The sequence below is a fragment of the Lepus europaeus genome, chromosome 19 (assembly GCF_033115175.1).
Source record: "Lepus europaeus isolate LE1 chromosome 19, mLepTim1.pri, whole genome shotgun sequence".
Classification (NCBI taxonomy): Eukaryota; Metazoa; Chordata; class Mammalia; order Lagomorpha; family Leporidae; genus Lepus; species Lepus europaeus.
Genome location: NC_084845.1, coordinates 43,228,687 through 43,252,595, shown reverse-complemented (window position 1 = coordinate 43,252,595; position 23,909 = coordinate 43,228,687). Strand labels below are relative to the sequence as shown.

At 44.6% G+C, this 23,909-nt stretch overlaps 1 protein-coding gene across 1 annotated transcript in view; it reads left to right on the top strand.

Annotated features, from left to right (window-relative positions):
- The first annotated feature begins 231 nt into the window (after positions 1 to 231).
- CES5A (carboxylesterase 5A) overlaps positions 232 to 23,909 on the top strand; it is a 28,797-nt gene continuing 5,119 nt past the window's right edge. The window contains exons 1-10 of the mRNA XM_062177761.1: positions 232 to 304; positions 1,260 to 1,464; positions 3,495 to 3,633; positions 6,676 to 6,809; positions 9,419 to 9,572; positions 12,144 to 12,248; positions 14,363 to 14,467; positions 16,246 to 16,386; positions 19,914 to 19,982; positions 23,014 to 23,161. Coding sequence (XP_062033745.1) covers positions 232 to 304; positions 1,260 to 1,464; positions 3,495 to 3,633; positions 6,676 to 6,809; positions 9,419 to 9,572; positions 12,144 to 12,248; positions 14,363 to 14,467; positions 16,246 to 16,386; positions 19,914 to 19,982; positions 23,014 to 23,161 — 1,273 coding nt within the window. The remainder of the gene's footprint in view (positions 305 to 1,259; positions 1,465 to 3,494; positions 3,634 to 6,675; positions 6,810 to 9,418; positions 9,573 to 12,143; positions 12,249 to 14,362; positions 14,468 to 16,245; positions 16,387 to 19,913; positions 19,983 to 23,013; positions 23,162 to 23,909) is intronic.

Sequence of the window (23,909 nt, the reverse complement as noted above, 5' to 3'; positions counted from 1 at the left end):
TTCAAAAGTTAATCATTAGCTTCCTCTTATGTAAATCAGAACAGGAAAGTCTTGCTTGGTCAATTCCTCTGAAAGTATTGATCTGCTGCTATCCTTCACTAACTGCACATCCTGTGTCTGCCTGCTCCGCTGTTGTCTCTCCTAAGAGGAAGCTCTTTCTTGTCGCTGACAGAAGCTCTCTGAGGCCAGCGGAAGTCGTGGATATCCAGAAAGTTCAGGCAGGCCAGCCAGATGAGTGGGGATTGGGTACGCCCAAACCAGGCTGTAATCTGTGCTATTTGGGTCCTTGTAGCTGCCAGCAAGGGTGAGATGTGTTCTGGGAAGATGGGATGGGGGAAGATTTTCCACTGGAGGAGTGTAGTTATTTCTCAGAGGTCTTGGAGGGCCCATGGGCAGCCCTGTGGTACCTTGGGGTTCCAGTTTCCTGGAGCTGCTGAGAACCCAGACCACAACTTCTTTCTGGGTATAGATAGAGCATGAAAGACTCCGGTCCTGCACTTGGGCACTGGGGAGGGACATGGGATGGATGGAGTCCTGGCTGGGAAAACAGGACTTTGATGAATGAAATGACATCAGAACAGTAGTGCCAAGACTCCTAGGTTCTTCTGGTTAAGTAGCTGGGCAGTTTTACTCTCAAGGTTCCATGTTCTATGTGGAAACCGAGTTGCCCACATGCCCAGTCTCCCCAAGTGCCATCTTCATATCCCTGGAAGCGAATGAGCCAACTCAGTGGGCATCTGCATGAGAATTTCTAATATTTTCACTGATGTGTATTTATTTTGCTGTGTATGAAAAGCATACCTCTATTTTATCAAAGCACAAGTTCCTTGATGTGATTGCTAAAGACTCCTCTAGGTTGAACTTTAAAAGGAGTTTATATAAATTTAATTCTCAGAAAAAAGAACAACTGGTAAGTGCAGAGGTGGTGCACAGCAATTATGCTGGTGGGTGTGGAAATGATGGAGGTTGGGGAGCCTGGGAAAAACAATTTTGTGGAGTCTTGGTCATTGAGTCCCACAGAAAGGGAGGGATTCCACACAGCTGGAGGGAAGTGAGGTCCCTAGGGAACTGGGAAAGAGTTCATGGCTTGTTACCGGGCTCCAGTATTGTAATGGAAGTGGATTCATGGAGAGAGAACCCAGAGACTCGCGGCTTTTTAGCCTCTGAGCAGGGTAGAGTGTGATCTTTGGGGAGCTTGCATTGGATGGAATTCCTGCCTCTTCCCAGTAACATCCTCGTTTTCCCCACGTTTCCCTCAGGGCCTGTGAATGAAGTGCCACAAAGAAACACCAGGCTGGGATGGGTCGAGGGGAAGCAAGTCACTGTACAAGGAAGCCTCATGCCTGTCAACATGTTCCTCGGGGTCCCCTTTGCTGCACCCCCTCTGGGACCCCTGCGATTCACAGATCCACAACCAGCAATGCCCTGGAATGGCTTTCGAGATGCCACCTCCTACCCTAAATTGTAAGACCAGGCTAGGTCTCATGGGTGGCCTGAGGCTCTGAGAGTTGGGAGAGGGGTGGGCTCACTGAAAGGGAATGAAAGTTGTGAATGAAAGCCTGCACAGGGGGAAACGGGAGGAGGGGTAGGCACTGTGGAGGAAGGCAGACCACTGCAGATCTTGGCCAGTCCTTCAGTCATCTCAGTGCTCCCAAACTTGCTGATCAGCAGAATGGTTGAAGGCATTGTTGGAACCATACGGATTCCCTGGGCTCCCTTTTAAACCAGAGTCCTCTGATCTGGGTCCAGGGGACTGTATTGTCTGAAAGTTCTCTAGAGATTCTGAGCACCAACCAGCACTGGGAAGCATATGAGGTGTTTCCAGAGTCTTGGGTCAGAAGGGACTGTCCAGGTATTTCCACTCAACCTGTCTCCTGGGTGTAGCCTCTATGGTGGCTTCAGACGGAAGACTGTCAAAACTAAGGTAATGCCTGGCCCACAGTGGGAACTGCACAGACACCTGTGTGTGAATACCATCTGACACAGGTGTCTTACGAAGTAGGGAGCTGCCAGTCACTGAAGATTTTCAAGCTTGGGTGGGTAACTAGTTAGCAGATTCACTGGATAATTGATTACCAGGTAGAGGGCTGAAGGAGACTTGTGGGTAGGAAGTAAGACTTTCAAATTCCCAATAATCTTTTGATGTTTCAGATCCTATGTAGCCCTCAGGTTGGGTTCCTGGCACTGGGGTCCCAAGAAAAAAGGAGTACTCTGGGGGCCAGGATGCTCCCTAGACCACAGAAGATGACCTACATGACCCAGGGACTGAGGACATTAAGCTGAAATTCATGGTTGATCTGTTCATTCATTCATTCCATTAAAATGGAGAACTAATTCAGTAGTTGGCTCTCTGTTAGGACCTAGCAACACTACAGCAAAGGAGTAATAGCTGCCTTCAGGAGGACATAGACTGGTGGTGTTGGGGGAAGGACTTGAGTAATGACTGACAATTAAAATAGAGGACAACAAAGGCACCATCAGGAGGTCAGAGAAGGGTGTCAGGGGAACACAGAGAACCACTTAGCCCAGCCCCCCTGGGATGTCAGGGATGGCTTTGCTGAAAGGAGCCAGGCCTGAATTTCTGATAAACAACACATGAAGGGGCTGGGGACTTCAAATGTCTGTCGGAGAGTGCGTTTTCAGCAGTAATTTCCCACTGCTAGTACTGTTCACTTCTCTATTAAGAACACAATGAGCATTAACTGATCAAGTACTGTGATAGACATATCCACACACATGAGTAACTCTCAGTCTTCCCGTGTCTGGCTGTGGGATTGGAGCTAGGAGGTATTTGGAGCTTTTAGCTGCTCACAGTTGGGTTGGAAAGATAATTCTCATGCATACACTTATGACAAGTTCTAGGCAAGAACACAACACATGCGGGCATTTCTAAAAGAAAAGCTGCAGGCTAACTGGAGAAGTCCCAGAAGGCTCCCTGCAGGAAGCAATACTGGACTAAATCTGAAAGAAAGGGAAGAATGTGGGCGGGCAGATATGAGGGGAGAGTGGTCCAGAGAGAAGGGCTAACTTAAGAACCTGGATGCATAAATTTCCCTGGAAGTCTCCCTTGCCTGGTTCTTGGTAGGGAGGCTTGGCTGTCCCTTTGCTCCTTGGACAGTGGAGAAGGGGCTGTGAGAGCAAAGTAATTGCTATTCAACTCAGTGTCTTGTCCTTTGCAAGCTGGGGCCTCCTTGAGCCAGCTTTGTGTGTGTCTCTATTATGGTGGTGGGAGTGTGCTGATAGTTAATGATACACTTAATCTGCACAGTGAGCTTTCCCACTTGGCAAGTGCATCAAAGGGAATCAGAGTTAGTTGTCTTACTCTAGTTGTTTTGGAAACCATGAGGAGCTGCTTAGGCTTTGTACCAATAGCTCCATATGCCTCTTCTGTTCAGGCAGAGATGGCCAGGCCTCTCTGCTGTCACAGCCATTGACCCCTCCCAGGCAAGTTTGCTGAAAGCAGTTCTGGGGACATTCTCTTTCCTTTCTCCAAGGTGCTTCCAGAACTCAGAGTGGCTGCTCTCAGATCAACACATGCTTCAGGTGCATTACCCCACATTGGAAGTGTCAGAAGACTGCCTGTACCTTAACATCTACGCACCAGTCCCTGCTCAGGAGGACTCCAACCTCCCCGTAAGGCTGTCTGCTGCACTTGGGGCTCCAGCTAGTGGGTTTGGGCCTGGGGTTCAGCAAGGGTGGTAGGATATCTGGAGTTGAACCTCCCCTACTGTGGGTTAAAGAGAAATGAAATCACATCAATGACTTGTTTACAAAATAAGGAGAATGGTAGATTTACTTTGCTGACTTTTTTTTATTGCTTTACTGGCAGTGACTCTACCTTTCATCTTTGTTTTTTCCCCTCTTATTATATTTAAAGTACCTCCTTCTTTGATGACTACTTCTTTCCACTGAGGTCTCACCCACCAAGGTCCTTCATGTAGGGCATTTTTGCCACAGAGTCTTGGCTTTCCATGCCTGAAATGCTCTCATGGCCTTTTCAGCCAGAGCAGAATGTGTTAAGGGCAGATTCTGAGGTCAAAGTGCTATATAAAGCGATTGTCATTCTATAAGTCTGCTGTGTGGACAGCTTCCCATGTTGGAGAATTCATTCCTTTTTAATTCTATTTTTTATTATTACCAGATACTTAATCCTATCCATATGATCACTCTAACACTTAAGATGGCATTTTTACCACACAGCTTAATGGGATTTGAGGTCCCATAGCAAGTTTTTAAACTGTAAGTAAGTCTATAGGAATGTATGCAGAACCATACAGCTTTACAGTTACAAACTTCATATACTTCATAATCACAGCTTTAGGAACATGATGATTCTTCCCACGGTGCCCGCCCTCCCATCCTATACTCCCACCCCTTTTCCTCCTCCCTCTCTTATTCCCACTGAGATCTATTTTCACTTGACATTATACACATATGTTTAACTCCGTTAAGAGTTCAACAAGTAGTATTAAATAAAATTGTTCCTCAATAGTCAAAGGCTGTTTAAGTCATTGCTTCTCAATGACTTCTTAAAGATGATATTTGCATCCTTCAGTTTTTCAGTTTGTAGCTAACACAGGTAATACTATTAAATATTTTATTTAAGAATGTAGAAGTGGGTTATATGACTACAGTTTTAATGATCTGTGCTTACTTTAAAATCTACTGTATATGAGTGAAATGTTCATTTTTCCATTCAATTATTATTTAAAGCCTTTGTTTATATTCCCACTAAACTAGGATCTTTTTGCTTTTACTTGTTAAACTTCTTATTTGGTGAAGTATTAAGACCTTATTGTAAAGTAAATTTAAAATATGTTATCTCAAAAACTAAAAAAAGAAAGAGAAAAGTAAGGAGGGTGGAAGAGAGAGAGGGAGAGGGAAGGAGGAAGGGAATGTTGTGATGTTCTTTATCTACAGGTCACATTGAATCTATTAAAAACTAATTTAAAACTAGTTGAAACTAATTGAAAACTAATTAAAAATTAAAATACAAATTTTTTTAAAAAATGTAAAAATCAGTGTTCTTTCTAGCAATTAATATACTCACACCCCACACTGGAGTACTTGGGTTTGATTCCCACCTGCAGCTCATGACTCCAGCTTGTTACCAATGTAGACCCTGGAAGGCAGTTCAAGTAACTGGGTTCCTGCCACTCATGTGGGAAACCTAAATTGTATTTTTGGCCCCTGGATTTGGCCCCAACCCAGCCTCAACTGTTGCAAGCATTTGAGGAGTGAACCAGTGGATGGAGCAGTTTTCTCTCTCTCCAACTTTCTGTTTCTGTCTCTGCCTCTCAAATAAATTTTAAACAATGAAATTCAATGTGCAAAATTCTTGTAGAAGTGAATGTGTGAAAGATATATTCTATAATTTTCAGCCACACCCTTCCATCCTCCTTTCTCCTTGCCTCTACAATAGGCTACTCACTCCATTGTATCATTACAGTGATATCTATTGAGTACTTACTATACACCAGGCACAGGAAATTATTTCAAATTCTACAATAACCCAGTGAGTAAGGATGATTGAACCCAAGATGAGGCATAAGGAGGGTATAAGTGACTTCTCCTATGTTGTACCCAGTAGGCGCTAGGTCCTGGCACTAAAGCCAATGCTGTGTCAGATCTCCCTTTTCCTCAGTGGCTTTCTTCTCTTTCCCTGATATAGGAATTGTAGTTTCTAATATTATATAATACAATTATATATTAATTGATTATATGTTAATATATTTCAATTATATATTAATGTTATATAATGCAATTACAATTATATAATACAAAAGAGAATGGAAGGTATTTATTATTCAGTATGTAAATACTGATAGTGCCATTTCAAAAATGTTCTATGTTCTCTGGTCCTGGTTTTTCTAACTAAGGCTTGTACACTTCTCTTCCATTTTTTTCTTCTCTCAGAAGATAGAAGAAAACTTAAATTCAGACATTAAAAAAATTATTTATTGATTTTGAGAGAGAAAGAGGCCTTCCATTTACTGGTTCACTTCCCACATAGCCACAACAGCCAGAGCTGGGCTAGGCCTAAGGCAGGAGTCTGGGACTCTACCTGGTTCTCTCATGTGGCTGTCGAGGGCCCAATCACTTGGCCCATCCTCCACTACCTTCCCAGGTTTACTAGCAGTGAGTGGGATCAGAAGCAGAGTAGCTGGGACTTAAATTGGTGCTCATATGGGATGCTGGTGTCACAACCAACATCCTAACCATGCTGATCACAAATTCAAACACCTTAAGTGGCTCTTGTTCTTATATGTGCTTACAATGATTTCCAGTGTCCTCTGGGTTAAAAGCTCAATGACATCTAATAAATACTTTGTGAGCACTTGCATGAAAAAGCATTTCTCTATGATTTTTAGATAGAGAATCTTGCCTAAATCTCAGATAACCTCTTGAGATTTTATCATTTTTCACACTTTCCAGCTGAGAAAAATGAGCCTCAGAGGGGTTGAGTCATCTTTTCAAGGTCACACAGCTATTTCGTGGCAGAGCTAGAGCCCACATGTTTAACCTTGGACCTTCTCCAAAGACAAAACCTCTGATCATGCTTAGACTGGAAACTGAGACTGTTATATTTCCCTGAAGAAAGAATATGCCAGCATGCATGGGGAGGGGATATGAGCACCTGGTGGGCTGAAAGCATTGTTCTCCTCTCCGCTGTAGGTCATGGTGTGGTTCCCAGGGGGCGCCTTTGAGACAGGCTCAGCTTCCATCTTCGATGGGTCTGCACTGGCTGCCTATGAGAATGTGCTGGTTGTGACTGCTCAATACCGGCTTGGAATATTTGGCTTTTTCACGTGAGTCTCCCCAGGTGATTGACACTTCAGATCTCCAAGAGACAGCTGTGCAGTGGCCATAGTCAGTGCTCATCAGCTCGAGAAAGTGAGCCTTCTTTGGCATTGAGCAGATTTGGTCCTAATTCATTAAGTAATTTCAGCAGCTATAAAATTGAAACTTAAAACTTAAGTGAAGTGCAGTTGTGTGTTTCTGACTGACAGACATCCATCCACATGGTCAATCAGAATCCTGGGCTCCTTCCATCTTGTGGCTCTGATGTAGATCCTCTAGATCTTTTGCATTTGGCCAGCAGATGGATCGCAGGAAGGTGGTTTTCCTGGGTTAACCTGGAGGGGTTGCTCATTCCTCTGTTCACATACCATCAGCAGAACTGAGTTGCTTGGCCACATCCAACTGCAAGGGACCCAGGGAAATGCAGCCCAGGTGTATGCCTGGGAGTCAGGGACACAGGTTGTATGAGTAGTTAGTGGACTTTGCCATAGGGTCCCACCCAAGGCTCTTCAAATGCTCACTTGCAAATAATTACCCATCCCACCTGGGCTTCCCTCCCTCCAATAATACCTGCCATGCACTGGACACTCAGTGAGCCAAGCATGGTGTGTGCACTTGCCATACATTACTTCAAAGCAGGTTCAAAATAATCCTCGAGTGAAGTTCTGTTGTTATTCCCATTTTACAGCTGAAAAATGGAGGCCCAGGAGGCTTAAGTAATTTCCAAGAGATCACAGAACAGATCTTGACCATATCTATTGTCCTGCCTAAAACATAGCAGGATGAGTCTTGACCAGGTGCAGTTTGAACAAAGGATAATAGATGTGGGGCCACATGAGTGTTTGGAGGCCACTATCAGATCCTGTGTGGAAGGAAGCAATTTTTCAAATATGGATCCTACTTCAAGAGGATCAAAAGCTAGTGGGGCAGATCATGCAGGACCATCCATATCCATGTTACTGGGTAGGCCATGCAAATTCTCCAAGACTGAGAAGCAATGCAAGTGGAGGACAGAGCTGCAGACCAGGCAGCTTCCAGAGAGAGATGACATTTGAATTACACCTTAGGGATGTGGTTGATTTGGGGAAAGAGAGGCTGAGATCTTAACCATTCAGGTATAGGGTTTCTCAGCATAAATAGAAATGGAAGAACAGAGTCTGATGTGGGTTCCATGATGGGATGGAGGTAAAATTGGCCGAGCATGGGTCTTGATTGGATATGTGGGTCTAGGAGAGAGAATGTAGAGTCAGAGCTAGTCCAGCAGTCATAGAGAAAGGGAACCAAGGGGAGGAGTAATCTGGGGGAGTGGCATAAGGAGGGGAGTAGAAGGCAGTCCTAGAATTACTCACACATATGGTGTGCACTGCACGAATTCTCATGGTCTAGGTATTTATTTGGTTCTGTTTCATTTTCACTTGTTCCCCTGCTAATTGTCCACCTATCCTGGGAAATAGGCTGTTCTACAGGGACAGCAGCATGAGGCATGGTTTATAGTTGGGAGCCTAGATTCTGGGGTCAGCCTTGTGAAATTTCAACTCTGCAGCTTTCTAGCTCTATCTAGCAAGAGGATTTAAAAGTTCTCTGGGCCTGAATTTCCTAGTCTGTGAGAGGAAGCTGATGTATCCATTAGTGTCCTGATGGCATGTTCACAGATTTCTCTGACAGGAGCTAGCATGAGTTGTGGCCATGGAGAAATGCAGCCACGGTCCAGACTACTTCCCAGCAGAGAGAGAGAGCATGGGATTGTGGGAGGGACATCCTGGTCTGGCTGTATTTCGCCTGCCAATGCCGCTCATTTCCTGAACACAGCCAGCCTGGGCTAGGCAGGCTCTAGAGGTCAGGCTTGCGGGAGCATGGCAGAACCCAGCACCACCTGCTCCACAGGTTGTGAGGACTCTGGAAGCATCAGCTGGAAAGCCCTTACAATAATATCAGGCCCATCTTGCTGCTGCTGCTGCTGTTACTAATTTAGCCATTCTCTGAAACCTCTTGCTGCCTGTTAAAGATCCACTAGCAGCAGGACTCAGGATCTATAGATTCCAGGGTTATTTTTTTTAAGATTTATTTATTTATTTGAAAGGCAGAGCTAGAGAGAGAGAGAGAGAGAGAGAGAGAGAGAGAAAGGTCTTCCATCTGCTGATTCACTCTCCAGATGGCCACAATGGCTGGAGCTGCACTGATCTGAAGCCAGGAGCCAGCAGCTTCTTCTGGGTCTCCCAAGTGAGTGCAGGGGCCCAAGGACTTGGGCCGTCTTCTACTGCTTTCCCAGGCCATAGCAGAGAGCTGGATCAGAAGTGGAGCAGCCAAGTATTGAACTGGCACCCATATGGGATGCCAGCACTGCTGGCGGTGGCTTTACCGGCTAAGCTACAGCGCTGGCCCCAATTCCAGGGGTTTTAAGAATACTCTCAGATTGCATGCACAGTCATGTTCTGTGCATTTTTCTAGGGTGCATAGCTTTCATTAGATTCTCAAAAAAAGACAAATTCCCCCAAAAGAATGAGATCTAAGGCTAGTTTTCTCAGCTTTCCCAGGCTTCACTCAAGCCCCTCCCCAAATTCCTGGGCAGCAGGAAACAGTGACTGACTGAGATTTCTCACCCTTTTCCTGCCCCCAGCACACAGGACCAGCACGCTTCTGGGAACTGGGCCTTCAAGGACCAGTTGGCTGCTCTCTCCTGGATCCAGAAGAACATCAAGTTCTTTGGTGGAGACCCTGGCAGTGTGACCATCTTCGGCGAGTCAGCAGGAGGCATAAGTGTTTCCAGCCTTGTGAGTTCTCTGCTTTGTGACCTGAATGAGGCCCAGCTGGGGAGGAGGACGAATCAGTCACAGTTCACTGATACTTTCATATTGAGCGACACTAACAGCCACACTGCCTCCTTTGAGCCTCCTAAGTATGGGAATACTTAAAAAACCTTATGAAAGAGTAAGTTTACTTTGGTGCCTAACACAAACCCATGCATGGGTTGTCATAAAATGCACTTTCCATGGACTTTTTGAAGAACCCTCACATATTGTGAACTAGGGATGTGGTCTCATTTCATGGATGAGACAGCTATTGTACAGTGAGTAATAAGGTGAGGAAGATTCCTTCTATTTGTAAGGGAAAAGCCCTAGAATCCAACTGGCAGGCCTGGTAGTCATTTGTTTAATAGAAAAATTCAGCTGAAGCATAAAATAACTAAAAAGTGCATGTAAATATTTTAACAAAGCATGGCATGTTCTTTTCCTCACCAATGAACAAGAGCTTATCTTTCTGAAGTTGAGCTGCTGAGTTCCATGAACACAGGGTCTCATGCATTAATCACCTTCAGAATTCCCTGCCCTCATAGTGCAGTTTTGGTTTCTCTGTAGTGAGCTCGAACTTAAAGATGCCTACAAAATAGTCTGGGTGAAATACCTCCTGAGTTTTATACTTTTCCTCCAATATTCCAGTATTTTTCCCTTCTTGTGTCTGCATCTAACCTGACAGCAATATTTTTAGCTATTTATCTTTTTTCCCTTGGACATAATTTTATTATGTTTAAAAAATTACTTATCTGTGCTGGCGCTGCGGCTCACTTGGCTAATCCTCTGCCTGCGGCGCTGGCACCCCTGGTTCTAGTCCCGGTTGGGGCGCCAGATTCTGTCCTGGTTGCTCCTCTTCCAGTCCAGCTCTCTGCTGTGGCCCGGGAAGGCAGTGGAGGATGGCCCAAGTGCTTGGGCCCTGCACCCGCATGGGAGATCAGGAGGAAGCACCTGGCTCCTGGCTTCAAATGGGTGCAGCGCACTGGCCATAGCGGCCATTTTGGGGGGGTGAACCAACGGAAGAAAGACCTTTCTCTCTCTCTCTCACTAACTCTGCCTGTCAAAAAAAAAAAAAAAAAAAAAGAAAGAAAGAAAGAAAGAAAAAATTATTTATCTGGAAGACATAGAGACAGAAGGAAGAAGTAGATGCAGAATGAAAGAGAGACAGACTGAGATCCCTCACCTGGTTGATTCTTGTATCACCAGCAGAACCCAGGGCTAGACCAGGCCGAAGCCAGGAGCTGGGAACTGAATTTGGATCTCCAGCACAGGTAGCAGGGACACAACTATTTGAACTGTCACCTGCTGCCAGGATGCACATTAGCAGGAAGCAGGAATTGGAAGTAGAGCCAAGACTTGAACCCAGACACTCGAGTGTGAGACGCAGTATCTCATGCAATATTTTACTTGTTATGCTGAATGCCTGCCCTGTAGTTTTCTTTCTTTTTACACAAAGTTCATTGGTTCCCAAGATATTTCATTGAATATGTAATTGCAATAACAAGTGCAACTAACAAAACAAGTTTGGAAGCAAACGTACCTGACTCTTGGCAAGAAACTAGTGGAGTAGAAAGGTACAGAGGTGCTAGAAAACAGCCCACAGGCCCTGGGTGGTGAGCATTTCCTAGGCATTAGTCAGCATGCTCATTATGCTAGTTACAGAAGTTAGTGACATGGCAGTGGGTTAGGAGAGCTTCTGCTGTATAACTTTTGATAATATCCAAGGTATATTTGTCTTCAAAGTTAACTCAACTTTACAGTTATAACAGCTACTATTGCACGAATGAAATTTGACCAGCTAGTTTTCAAAGAGTTCATGTTCATTTCCTTTTAAAACTTTTATTTATTTACTTTCATTTTATTTGAAATGGAATGAGGATGAGAGAGAGAGAGAGAGAGAGAGAGAGAGAGAGATTTCATCTGCTGGTTCATTTCCCAAATGTCCACAATGGTTAGGGCTGGGCCAGGCTGAAGCCAGAGCCTGGAACTCAATCCAGGTTTCCCACGTGGGTGACAGGGACCCAAGTACTTGAATTATCATTGCTGCCTCCCAGTGTACTCCCAGGAAGCTGAATTGGGAGTGCAACTGCTGGGTCTTGAGCCAGGCACTCTGATATGGGATGCTGATGTCCAGAGTGGTCACTTGACCTCTGGCCAAACACCCACCGCTCATGTTAATGACTTCCTCTATTCTTCACAACAGTTCTGTGATATGAGCTTAATGTTTCCTCCCATTTTGCAGGGGAGTAAATGAGTGTTGAGAAATATTAAGCAACTTGCCTGAGGTAACTCATCTAGGAATTGAAGGAGCCAGAACCCAGGTGCCACAATGGTTGATTTCACTTCAAAGTTTATGAGGAAACTGGGGCTCAGAGATGTTAAGTAACTCACCCAAACTTTCACAGCTAATCCTCAAACCCCCAGACCAGGCTTTCTAGGGTTAGAGCACTTAAGGAGGCTTTCTGGGAAGTTTTCTTTGAAGGAGTGGTTGGAACACATGGGGAGGAGTGTAATCTGGATAATTTCTCTTGGGTCTCTGTGTTCTCTCTCCAGGTTCTGTCCCCCATGGCAAGTGGCTTATTCCACAGAGCCATCATGGAGAGTGGAGTGGCCATCATTCCCTATCTGAAGTCCCCTGATGATGAGAGGAGTAAAGATGTAGGTATCTTGTTAATATCTCTCTAGCTTCCTCTTTTTGGTCAGGAGTCCATAGACCATCACCTCCTCCCTATGTGCTTGGCTTTCCTTATGGACCATGCCCCAGGAACTTGATGCTGGCCCAAAGTGAGCCTTATTCCTTCATGGAAGGACTCAACAGGCTATGGGTCAAGCTATGAATGCAGCATTGTGGATGCGTGTGCGCATGTATGCTATAGTCCTTACATCTTACCTATTATTCTTTCTTGTGACGTATAACTCAGTCTCTTGTGTTATATACAGCCCATTCCTGTATCTCCTCTATTCCACAGGGATTCACCACCTAGAGTACTGTGTTAAGAAAGATTCTGAGGCTATTTCTAGCCCAGTGGTAAATAGCACTCTGATTAATGGTGACCAGAATGAGATTTCAAGGGTGGGGGTTGGCATATATTTCTGATATTTATCATCTGTTATTTTGTCTTAACTCTCTACCAGATAGTAAGGACCTGGAAACAAGGATCTCTTTTTGCTTCATGCTCCCAGCATAATACCTGAGATATATTAGGAACCATAAATGTTTGCTGAATAAATGAATGAGTTAATGAACTGATTCATTCAATGTTTTAATTGAGCACTGACCTGGTCATCTGGGTATTAATCTTTCTAGTGGTAAATTTTCTTAAATATATTATAAAAATAACAATGTTCTAAGAAAGTTGAGACAGAGTTCTGAAATTGTAGAAATATCCTCAGTGTATTGATTTGTGGTATCATTATAGATATAGCTACTTTGAGTTTGTGCTTATATTTATTCATCCCCAGAACATTTATTGAGTGCCCATTGTTTTCTCAGCTCTATTAGGACCTATTTTGTCAGTGGAGAGTATATAACCTGAATTTGGAAGTACAGAATCTTTCTGTTTTTTACCTGGAATTTATGGATAGGTTTGGGTGGGTTTGTGAATACCCTTGATTGCATGCAGACTTGATATGCTTGTGATTTTTTTCAAGGGAGAAGGAAGAGAGTGTGTAGTTTTCACTGGATTCTCAGAGCATCCACACTTCCCAGAAAATTAGTGACTATCACTTTTAATGGACAAAGTCTACAAATATGGAAGGTCAATGATAGGGCAAGAAGGTATTTTTAAAATTTATTTATTTGACAGATAGAGTTATAGACAGTGAGAGAGAGAGAGACAGAAAGAAAGGTCTTCCTTCTGTTGTTTCACTCCCCAAATGGCCGCCATGGCCGGCGCTGCACCGATTTGAAGCCAGGATCCAGGTGCTTTTCCTGATCTCCCATGCGGGTTCAGGGGCCCAAGCACTTGGGCCATCCTCCACTGCACTTCCGGGCTACAGCAGAGAGCTGGACTGGAAGAGGAGCAACTGAGACTAGAACCTAGCACCCACATGGGATGCCGGTTCCGCAGGCGGAGGATTAACCAAGTGAGCCATGGCTCTGGCCTCTCAAGAAGGTATTTAGCAAATGGGCTAGGTAGGGAAGGTAAGGGTTCTCAGGATGACAGGAGACTAGATGAGAAAAGTGTTTAATGAAGGCTGAGATGATCTGAAAGGACATTTCAAAGGAGGCAGAGTCTGGACCTTTAAAAGAAAGAGCAGAATTGGTGCAGAAGAAGAAACTAATCTCTAGGGCACATTAGGCTGTGGTGGGGTGGGGGCTTGGATAGAGCAGACAAATTGATCATCTGAGCCAGAGCTGACAAATTGAGCATCTGGTGATTAGGAGCTTGCAAAACTACTCACCACTCTTGGGACTCCTAGCTTCATTTGGCACCCCAAGATTGGGCCACTGGGCTCCATGAGGCCTAGTGCCATGCAGTTAAGCTTGCAGGATTCTTAATGCCATTCTACAACCATAGGCTGACACAATGGCATCCCCAGCTCTGGCATTTGCTAAAGATGACAGGAGGGCCAGGCAAGAGAGTAAGGACAATGCAGTGCCAACCTATCTTCAGTGTGTTTGTTCCCTTATAGGGGCGTGGAGCTGGAAATGGCTGTGGCTTCATGTAGGAAGGACCAGCCTATGGCTGCTTGGAGGACACTTCCAGACTTTCATTTTCCATAGATGCTTTCAATATCATGCTCTGACCTGTTTCCTTCTCTGGAAATAGTTGCAGGTTGTGGCACAAGCCTGTGATTGCAACGCATCAGACTCCCTGGCCCTGCTGAAGTGCCTGAGGGCAAAATCCTCCAAGGAATTGCTGAGCCTCAGCCAGGTAATGAGGGACAGTAGAGTTCTGGGTCAGGGTTACCTTTTTTTTTAAGTTTGGGACTTGGAAAAGGGTAGGATTGGGGACTTGTGTTAACAGCTATAAGAGAAAAGTGGGATCTAGAACCCTCCTGGGTAATTAAAGAAACTCTGTGGAGAAGGGGTATTGCTTAGCCTGGAGAAGATCCAGAAAAAAATGCAAGAGTTGTCCCCTAAGTCAGTGAAGGAATCTTACTGGGACCAGGGCCCACACTTGCTCCAGAGGCCCCTAGAAGCTGTAGTCAAGACAAGAGCTGGAAGTTCTATGAATAGGCCATTTTGGATGGGTAAAACTGAGAACTTTCTACCACCTCAGTTGCCTAGAAAAGGGCCAGATGAACTGTCTAGCTCTGCAGATAACTGAGGAAGGTCTAGCTGATCCTTTCCAAACTTTTTTTTAAGATTTTATTTACTTTATTTGAGAGTTAGAGTTACAGACTTTGAGAGGGAGAGAAAAGAGAGAAAGGTCTTCCTTCCATTGGTTCACTCCCCAAATGGCCGCAATGGCTGGAGCTGTGCTGATCCGAAGCCAGGAGCCAGGAGCTTCTTCCTGGTCTCCCATATGGGTGCGGGGACCCAAGGACTTGGGCCATCTTCCACAGCTTTCTCAGGCCATAGCAGAGAGCTGGACTGGAAGAGGGGCAGCCGGGACTAGAACCAGCATCCATATGGGATGCCGGCACCGCAGGTGGAAGATTAACCTACTGTACCATGGCGCCGGCCCTGCTCCTTTACAAACTTTTAATCACTGGTGATTAGTTAGATCAGATGATTTTATATATGCCTCCTGATCTTGAGAGCCTTGGATCATCTTTTTGAAAATAATTAATTTTATTTGAAAGGCAAAATGAGATAAAGGACATAGAGACAGATGTAGAGAAATCTTTTGAAATGCCTACAACAGTTGGGGCTGGGCCAGGCTGAAGCCAGAAGCCTGGAACTCAATCTGAGTCTCCCACATAGGTGGCAGGGATTCAAGTATTTGAGACATCATCTGCTGCCTTCCAGGGTGCACATTACTAGGAAGTTGGATTAGAAATAGATTAACCAGGACTCTGATATGAGATGCAGGCATCATAAGCAGTGACTTTAACTGCTGTGCCAAACACCCACCCCCCTTTGGTAGTCTGAAAGAGCAAGATCATCATATGTCAGAACCCAACATTAGTTATCTGGCATGTAATGAATATTTGATATGAGCTATGAGCACCTGAAATATGTAAGTTCTTGACTTAATGTGTGTTTAGCTCTTTCCTATGCTCCCTTCTACTGAACTCCCAAAACAGAAACCTTAAAAAAAAAACCATGATGAGAGATAGGTGTTGCTTTCTGAGATCCAAGAAATATCCTGCAATGTCCAAGGCACAGTGCTCTGATTAAGACATCTTAGGAAGATGCTCACTCTGATTTCTGCTGTCCTGGCCATTCTGTCCTTCCCCATTTTGCCCATTGCATATGCCCATGTTTCTCAAACTTGAAAATGCATCAGAATCCCCTGGAAGACTTGCTACAAGAAGTTTTCTGGGCTGCATTCTTTGAGTTTCATAATCAACAGGCCTGGGGTGGGGCCCAAGAATCTGCATTTCTAACAAGTTCCCAAATAACACTAATTCTGCTGCTCCAGGAACCTTTCTAGATGCATTTTGACTACTGCCAGACTGGCTTGGCTTAGCTGAGCCAGGATTTGGGAATAGCAGTTCTGCAAACAGAAGCAGCTACTGAGTTTTCTTCCATTCCTTATTGCAGAAAACAAAGTCTTTTACTCGAGTGGTTGATGGTCTTTTCTTTCCTGAAGATCCTATAGAACTATTGTCTCAAAAATCCTTCAAAGCGGTTCCTTCTATCATTGGAGTCAATAACCACGAATGCGGCTACCTGCTGCCCATGGTAAGAATTGTGGCTGCCTGCCCTAGATACCCTCCCACCACCACCACCACCCATGATGCAGCTAGTTGCTTCAACAGCTGGGAGTTTCCCTAGAGGACCCCAAGTGTTATGAGAGCTGCAGCCCATCAGCCAACCACTCAGTGATAATCTCCCCTCTCTCTATACGTGGAACCTTAGTCTGTTTGTGTTACTATAACATAATACTTCATGTTTGCTAGTGTATAAAAAAAGAGGTTTATTTGGCTCATATTTCTGGTGGCAGGCATGGGTTCCCATGGCAGCACATGGTGCAGATATGGAAAGAGAACTGGCTGTGTGCAGAAGGGGCTAAGTATATGAAGTGGCCTTGTTTGATAATACTCCAGTTTGGAAAACTTTAGCCCTTTAAACTTTTCATGTCCACCCTTGATGCTGGCATTTTGACTTCTAAGAATGCTTTGTAATATTTTCAAGTTGAAGCATTATTAAATCATTTAATCCACTCAACAAGCATACCTTGAGCACTTACCACATGTTTATAAAAACTGAGCATCCAAAGAGAGCAAGTCACATGCTTCCAGCTTTTTGGGAGCTTCCCCAAATCTCATAACATTTGGGGCTGGGCTAGGCTAAAACCAGGAGTTTTGAAGTCAGTCTGGGTCTCCTATGTGGGTATCAGGGACCTGAGTACTTGATCCATCACCTACTGCCTCCCAGGGCACACACTAGCAGGAAGCTAGGATGAGAAGTGGAGCTGGTACTGGAACCCGGGTACTCCAATATGAGATGTGGCTGTCCCAAGTGGCATCCTAACTGCTGCACCTCCTGCCTGTCTCGAGCTTAAATTCTTGAGGGAGAAGACAGATTAAATCCATGGTTCAAAAGACGATTTCAGAAAGTGCTGAGTGTTCTGAAGGACAGAAGTGGAGAGAGATGGTGTCTTCAGGGAGGACAAGAGATCAAAGGTCAAGAGAGCCTTTGAGGAAAGATCATTGAGCCTGGATGTGGAGAAGGAGCCTTGACTCTGTGATTTTTTTTTAAAGATTTATTTATTTTACTTGAAAACCAGAGTTACACATACACAGAGAGAGAGAGAGAGAGAGAGAGAGAGAGAGAGAGAAGGGGAGAGAGAGAGAGAGAGAGAGAGAGAGAGAGAGAGATCTTCCATTCTCTGATTCATAACCAAATTGGCCGCAATGGGTGGAACTGTGCCGATCTGAAGCCAGGAGCCAGGAGCTTCTTCCAGGTTTCCCATGTGGGTACAGGAGCCCAAGGGCTTGGACCATCTTTTACTGCTTTCCCAGGCCATAGCAGAGAGCTGGATAGGAAGTGGAGCATCCAGGACTCGAACCGGTGCCCATATGGGATGCTGGCACTGCAGGCGGCAGCTTTACTCACTATGCCGTAGCGCCAGCCCCGACTCTGTAATTTAAGAAACGCTTCCCATGGAAAATATGCTTTCCATGTGTCCTCAGCAGTTTGGAGGACTCAAATTCATCATACCATCAAAGTCCATTTATATAGTCCAACTCCTTGTTTTTATCTTTTCTTTTTTTTTCTTTTTTTTAAACTTTTATTTAATAAATACAAATTTCCAAAGTACAGCTTTTGGATTACAGTGGCTCCCCCCCCCCATAACTTCCCTCCCACCCACAACCCTTCCATCTCCCGCTCCCTCTCCCATTCCATTCACATCAAAGGTATTTGCCAAATTATAAAGCTAGTTGGTGGCAGCCTAGAACCAGAATCCTGAGTTCATTGGTTTGTTAGAGCATGCTCCGCCATTCTTAATTTGATCTCTAGAGCAATTTTTCAGGGTCAGTGGGGTTGGGTATTTTTGTCCTCATGTTGTAAAGGTGGTGCCTGAGTCACAAACTGTGGCTTCAGTAAGGTTTTTCAATGCTTTCTGGGTGTGCCCTGGAAAGAGGGAAGGTGCTACTGTTGATAGGTACCACTATAGCCATAGTGACCAATTCCTGAGTGCTCTCCATGTCCCATGTACATGCTGTATCTGTGCAACAACTTGAAAAGAGCTATTATTATCCCATTTTATAGTTAAAGAAACTGAAGTTCAGAGAAGTTAAAGTTATTTTCTTGTCTCCCAGCTAGTAAGGAAACAGTGAAATATAATTTTTATACATTTAGACTCTGCCTTAAATGCTGGGTTCTTTGCTTTTTGACTGAGCCTCTTCCGTTACCTGTGACAAAGGTCTAATGTTAGTGCCTGCTTCACTGATACACATCAAATACCCTGACATATGGTAAGTACTCAGTAGATGCTATGTATTGAAATTTTACAAGTGACAGGATGGAAATTGGTGCCAGAACCTGTATCAGTGCTGATATTCCATATGAACTTGGAGTTAGCCCCATTCCTGGCTGTTGGAGACCGTAAGAAATCCTTAAGACAAAAACAAAAACAAAATGCCAGCTTCTTAACACACATAGAGGACTCTCAGTGTTTAAATTATACTCATGGAAAACTTGAATGACTTTGGAGACTTCCCTGCATTCCAGAGACAAACCCATTTAAGTATCTTTGGCTAGTGATTCATTATGCCAATGTTTCCAGCAGAACATGGACCAGAGAAATTCATTTGACAAGTGAATAATATTTCTACCCCCTCATGTTTTTCCACTGTAAAATTTCTAGAAGATGATCATTTCACAAATAATTACATGAAGCTCTTTTTAGGTAGCCAGCCCTGTTGTCAGTGATTTGCAAATATCACCTCTCTCAGGTGGGGACTGTTGCCATCTCCATCCTATAGATGAGGAATCTGAGATATGAAAACGTGAGGCCACTGCCAGGTTCACAGCTCGTGAGGGGCAGGCAGAGATTCGAGTTCAGGACGTCCGGCTGTAGAGCTTGTGCTCTCAACCACTGCTTCACTGCCTGACCCCCTGCTGCTGCCTCCTCAGAGGCCCAGATTGCAAAGGCCTTGGAAGGAAAACAAACCACCAGTCTCAACATTTTCTGGCTTCCCTGTATTAGTCAACTCAGGCTGTCATAACAGAATACCATGGACTGGGCGGCTTAAACAACACACAGTTATTTTCTTATAGTTCTGGAGCCTAGAAGTCCAAGACCAAGGTGTGGGTGGGTTTGGTTTCTCATTGGCTGGCAGATGGCCACCTTCTTGCTGTGTCCTCACATGGTCTATCCTCTATGTGCTTGATTCTTGGTGTCTGTTTGTGTGTCAATTTCCCCTTATTAGGATATTATTAACCAGACTGGATGAGTGCCCACACTAAAGACCTTCTTCTACATCACTCCCTCTTCAATGGACCTTTCTCCAAATGAAATCATATACAAAGATAATGGGAGTTAGGGTTTCAAAATATGACATCAAGGGGTATACAGTTAAGCAGATAATGGGGTCATTTCCTCTGGTGGGGGGTTACCTGGGCTCCTGCATGTGGCCGCCTGGGGCTGAAGGATTTCCTACTGTTCCCATCCTCCCCTTGGGAAGTCAAATGCCCAGGCCCTCAGAAAGACTGGTTTCTGACCAGAAGACTCACAGAAGATACCCTGCTTCTCTCCACAGAAGACAATCCCTAATATCCTTGATGGATCCAACAAGACTCTTGCCCATCACGTGATACACACTATACTGGTAAGTGAACTTGGATGACTGGGACTCTCCAAAGAATCATTCACTTAACAAACATCTCTGGACTATACTCAAGATAGGATCTGGGGGCATAGAAAGATAGGATCTGGGGGCATAGACATTTCTTATTCATTTACTCGTTCAACAGACTATGTTACACGTAGGCCTGCAGTCCTTCATTCACAGTCCAAAGACCTAAAGGACTTTTGAAACCAACCTGGACTCCAAATCTGACCTTGACTGATTTGTGGCCATTAGCCTTTATTGTTTCTACATGTTCATTCACTAGTTTGCCCTACTGTTCAGATGTTGCTATGCAGATATGTTTATGTAGGTATTGAGGTGCTGCCCCCAACCCCAATATGTTATACAATGTGTAACACATGTACAGACTTGTCTAGCAATAATTTGAAAAGTTCTTAATCCTGAAACACACACCTGGGACTAGAACATCTTATTCACTACATTCCAACTAGGTATTGTGCTATGTTCTACAATACCTGTCATTTATCCATTCATTTATTTATTAGTTAATCATTACTCATTCATTCATTGCATATACAGGCACAGCAGAATCAGGTCTTACCCCAGACTTTGGGATATAGAGACCGATTTCTTTCCTTCCTTTCTTCTCTCTTTCCTTTCCTCTTCCTTCCTTCCATAAACAGTTATTCACTGTGTAATCAGCACCAGGTTAATTCTGTTCATTGATTCATACAACAAATGCTTATTGGGAATGCAGATGCCTCAGCACTTCTGAAGGCACTGGGGTGCAATGTGGGGTGGATGGAAAAGAAAAGGAACTTAAGTAAGTACATAAGAACCAAAACAGGAATGTCTGAGACCTTGTGGTGCCTGCAAGAGAACCAGGCAGCTCCTTTGGGGTAAAGAGTGTTGTGGGGCAAGGGAGAGATGAGCAAGGAAGAATTAAGAGGACCAGCTGGCAACAGAGGAATGTGGAGAGGTGGCTATACTCAGAGAAGCTGCTTGCAGTATTGCACACCATGGAAGGAGTAGAATCTTCATCCCAAGGATTGGAAATAGGAGGAAGAATGAAATAATTTGGCTTCCTCTTGGAAGGAACCCTCTGAGTGCAATGTAGGCCATATTGGGAGTAGAGGATCCCTCAGTCCCTAAGGCTATGTGGAGGGATGTTGGATGACTCCTGGCATCTGTTGCTGAGAACTGGGACTAAGGTTTGAGAGACATTTAAAATATAAGGTGGATAGTAGACCACAAGGCTGGATTGGAGATGGGTGCATGGAAGAGGTGGTCACAGGTCTGCACTTTAGTGTAGGGGAACTCTTGAGAAGGAGGGCATTTCAAGAGCAGAAGTTATCTTAAGCCAAGTCACAGTGGTAGGAAATAGATTATATGGGGAGTTACAAGAGGAAGGGGAGGATATATGGTCTCTCCTAGCCCTGGCAGCACACCAGGAGCTTCTTTGCACATGATAAGTAGTTCTCTGATGCAGAATGCATGGCCTTGCTCCAAAACTTCAGGGGTGTGCACTGTCACTGGCCTATAAGGATCACCAGTGACTGAATAAGACTATCTACCCATCTTGGATACCTCTAGCCCTATGGGGCCTACTGACCATATGATTCAAGTGCCAGGCCCTTGCATCCCAACCTGTACCTGCTGCAGAGCCCACCCTTGCTCTGAGCCTGATTAAAAACCATAAGCCTTGTGAAGATTCAATAAATGCATCTGAGCATCACTTCCAGATGTGGCATCTGCTGCCAGGCCTCAAAATTTCAAAGAAATCTACCAAGGGCTGTGTGTGGCAATTGTTTGAGGTACAACAATTTGTCCAGCATCCCCTGGAGCACCAGATTCCATAAAAACATCACCAGTGTGGTAGACCCTTGAATCCTCATAGAGTTTACCTTGCACCCTCCTCGTTTTGTTCTTGGAGAAAGTTAAGGGAGAAAACCTGAAGGCAGATTTATGCTGAGTCAAAGAAGGCATCAAATGCCCCATTAAGGCACTCAGCAGCGGAACCAACAGAACCTACTCTGTACCAGCAGTGCTTTTCTCTTCATATCTCATGCAGCAACCTGTGTTCCCACAGATAAGCATATGAGGGTTCTAAGAGACCAACTGGGTCAGATAAAATAGCAAAGAACTGGAGGCAGTAGTGAGACCTGGAGCAAAGCCAATTTCATGGATGTATGGTTCATGTAGTCAGAAGGATCCTACTTTTGGGTTGATGCTCTGCTGTGCCCATCTTGACATTCTTAATAAGTTTTAAAAAGGTTCATGTATTTATTTGAAAATCAGAGTTACAGAGAAGGGGAGAAAGAGAGGTATCTTCTATCCGCTAGTTCACTCCCCAAATGGCTGCAACAACTGGTGAAGCTAGGAGACTGGAACTCCATCCGGTCTCCCACATGGGTGGTAGGAGCCCAGGTACTTGGGCCATCTTCTTCTGCTTTCCCAGGCACATTAGCATGGATCTGAATGGGAAATGAAGCATCCAGGACATGAAATGGCTTCCCCTGTGAGTGCAGGGGCCCAAGGACTTTGACCAGTTTTTTGCTGCTTTCCCAGGTACACTAGCAGGGACCTGGAAAGGAAGTGGTGCAGTTGGGACTCAAATCGGTGCCCATTTTGGATGCTAGTGTTGAGGGTAGCATATTAATTTGATGCACCACAACACCAGTCCTGTTTCTTAATAATTTTTAAAGAGGAGGCCCACATTTTCATTTTGCGTTGAGCTCCGCAAATGGTATAACCATTTCTGGCCAGGAGTGACTCTTTCTGAAGCATGCTAGTGAGGTTTGTCACTGTGCTTAGAAGCATGATATTTGAATGCAAATAGACCCATTTGGACCAACCACTTACACTTTCTAAGCCTCATTTTCCTGACCTTTGGAATGGGGCTAATTTTGATACTTGCATCATGAGATTGCTGTATGGATTACCCAGGGCAATGCACATAACGTATTCAGAAGTATGCCTGCACAGGCAAGTGCCTAATATGTTGACCATTATGGTGATCTGGATCTCCTATGATTGTGATGTCTTGCAGAACATTCCTCCCCAGCTTTTGTATGTTGTGTCTAATGAATACTTTCGTGACAAGAACTCTTCAGTTGAGATCCGAGATAGTCTCCTGGACTTGCTTGGAGATGTGTTTTTTGTGGTCCCTGCGCTGATCACAGCTCGCTATCACAGAGGTGAGTCTCTGAGCAGCCCCAGGACCACAGCCTGGTGAGGCTGATGGCAGCAGGGATCTAACTTGTCTGTTGGCCAGCTGTCTGCTCCTCCTCTCTGCTCCTTCGCTGAGAGGGATCCCCAGGTGTGTCTGAGACATAACTGTGCCATGTTGACTTTGCAAGTTCCTTGCCTTTCAGAGTTTGAGAATGTTGGTCAATACTTGTTTCTGTCCCTTCCTGTTTTTCAGGACCATGTTAAACATTTCTACCTTCCCACAATTTTTCTGGGGCCCATTCTCCAAAATATATATATATATATGTATATATATATATATTCTTTTTGGAGATGTCTTCCAGAACATCCTAGCTATAAGGAGTATGGAACAATCATAAAGGAAGATAACTTGTAGGGATGCAGTCCTAACGCTTCTTTCTCTCCCTGGCTTCCTTCCTCCCATTCCTTCCCTTTCCTTCCCCTCCCTTCCTCTCTTCTTCCTCTGGCTTCCCCTCCCCCTTCCTCTCCACCTTTCCCTCCACCTCTCCCTTTCCCTTTCCTTTTAATGCATTTACCAAAGGTATACTATGTGCCTGGAACTGTGAACAAAAGAGAGACCATGGCACCATTAAACAAACATACTAGTAGAGGAGAATGGTAACAGAAAAACAAGTAAATCTAGAATATCTTGGATGATAGTGCTATGGAGTAAAATCAAGCAGGGAAGATTAGCAGTGACAGGGAGGTCACTGTTTTTAAAGTCTGCTAGGATGA